The sequence below is a fragment of the Mandrillus leucophaeus genome, unplaced genomic scaffold, assembly GCF_000951045.1.
Source record: "Mandrillus leucophaeus isolate KB7577 unplaced genomic scaffold, Mleu.le_1.0 Scaffold111, whole genome shotgun sequence".
NCBI classification, from domain to species: Eukaryota; Metazoa; Chordata; class Mammalia; order Primates; family Cercopithecidae; genus Mandrillus; species Mandrillus leucophaeus.
Genome location: NW_012099321.1, coordinates 3,075,050 through 3,076,792, shown reverse-complemented (window position 1 = coordinate 3,076,792; position 1,743 = coordinate 3,075,050). Strand labels below are relative to the sequence as shown.

The 1,743-nt window shown below is 62.4% G+C and overlaps 1 protein-coding gene and 1 pseudogene across 1 annotated transcript; one reads left to right on the top strand and one right to left on the bottom strand.

Annotated features, from left to right (window-relative positions):
* LOC105549131 overlaps positions 1–588 on the bottom strand; it is a 37,612-nt pseudogene extending 37,024 nt beyond the window's left edge.
* On the top strand, positions 381–1,645 carry ADRB3 (adrenoceptor beta 3). Its single transcript, XM_011993535.1, has one exon. It carries the CDS (start codon positions 860–862, stop codon positions 1,643–1,645), a length of 786 nt encoding a protein of 261 aa, XP_011848925.1. The 5' UTR covers positions 381–859.
* The last annotated feature ends 98 nt before the right edge of the window (positions 1,646–1,743 follow it).

Here is a 1,743-nt window from a genome sequence, read left to right as displayed (position 1 = left end):
GTTCCTGCCTGCAATTCCAACTACTCAGGAGGCTGGGACAGGAGGGTGGCTTGAGCCCAGGAGTTCAAAGCCAGCCTGGGAAAGAAAGAGAGAGACCTACCCTCCAGAGACAGAGAGAGAGAGACCTGAAATATGGTAAATTTCCTCAGTACCTGAAAATATTTAAAAAGGAAACAAAAACAAAGCTGGAAGGAAAGAGAAGGTAATTCAAATAGAAGGGAAAGGGGACAGATCACACCAAGCTGAGGTCTTGGGACAGGAGATCTGGCTGAGCCCTATTACTTAATTTAAAATACCTTAGGGGAGGGCACCCAAGTGGATAAGGGGCTCCTGTGAATCCTTTGCTTGACTCCAGCGCGTTACCTTTGCCTTTGTAAAGGGTGGGGATGGGAGCGCTCTCCTCTCTCCTTCCCCTGTGTTGCTGTGGGACTTTCTGGGAAAGGAGGTGCAGGGCTCCAGGAAGCCAGTGCCCAGGGAGTGCTGTGCTGAGTCCAGGAGCCTGGCCACGGCAGGGGTGGACAGATCGTGGCAGAGGAGCCAGGTGTCCCTTCCTCCAGATTTAGCTAAAGGAAACGTGGAGCATCCCATCGCCCATCCTCCCCACTCTCCAATTCCGCTCCAGAGGCCCCTCCAGACTACCGGCCTCTGCCCCTTTAAGCGCCGCCACTCCTCCCCCAAGAGCGGTGGCACCGAGGGAGCAGGGGTGGGGGGAGGCTGAGAGCTCTGGCTGGGACAGCTAGGGAAGATGGCCCAGGCTGGGGAAGTCGCTCTCACGCCTCGCTGCCCCCTCCCCTGAGCCAGGTGATTTGGGAGACCCCCTCCTTCCTTCTTTCCCTCCCGCCCCACGCGCGACCCGGGGATGGCTCCGTGGCCTCATGGGAACAGCTCTCTAGTCCCGTGGCCGGACGTCCCCACCCTGGCGCCCAATACCGCCAACACCAGTGGCCTCCCAGGGGTGCCGTGGGCGGCGGCCCTGGCCGGGGCGCTGCTGGCGCTGGCGGTGCTGGCCACCGTGGGAGGCAACCTGCTGGTCATCGTGGCCATCACCCGGACGCCGAGGCTCCAGACCATGACCAACGTGTTCGTGACTTCGCTGGCCGCAGCCGACCTGGTGATGGGACTCTTGGTGGTGCCGCCGGCGGCCACGTTGGTGCTGACTGGCCACTGGCCGTTGGGTGCCACTGGCTGCGAGCTGTGGACCTCGGTGGACGTGCTGTGTGTGACCGCCAGCATCGAAACCCTGTGCGCCCTGGCCGTGGACCGCTACCTGGCTGTGACTAACCCGCTGCGTTACGGCGCACTGGTCACCAAGCGCCGCGCCAGGGCAGCCGTGGTCCTGGTGTGGGTGGTGTCGGCCGCGGTGTCGTTTGCGCCCATCATGAGCCAGTGGTGGCGCCTAGGGGCCGACGCCGAGGCGCAGCGCTGCCACTCCAACCCGCGCTGCTGTGCCTTCGCCTCCAACATGCCCTATGTGCTGCTGTCCTCCTCCGTCTCCTTCTACCTTCCTCTTCTCGTGATGCTCTTCGTCTATGCGCGGGTTTTCGTGGTGGCTACGCGCCAGCTGCGCTTGCTGCGCTGGGAGCTCGGCCGCTTTTCGCCGGAGGAGTCCTCGCCCTGTCTCTTATACACATCTAGATGTGTATAAGAGGCCGCCCTTGAGGCCTGGACCAGCCCCGCGCATCCCAGGCTTTGCCAGCGGCTCGATGGGTAGGTAACCGGAGCAGAGGGACCGGTGGCTCAGGG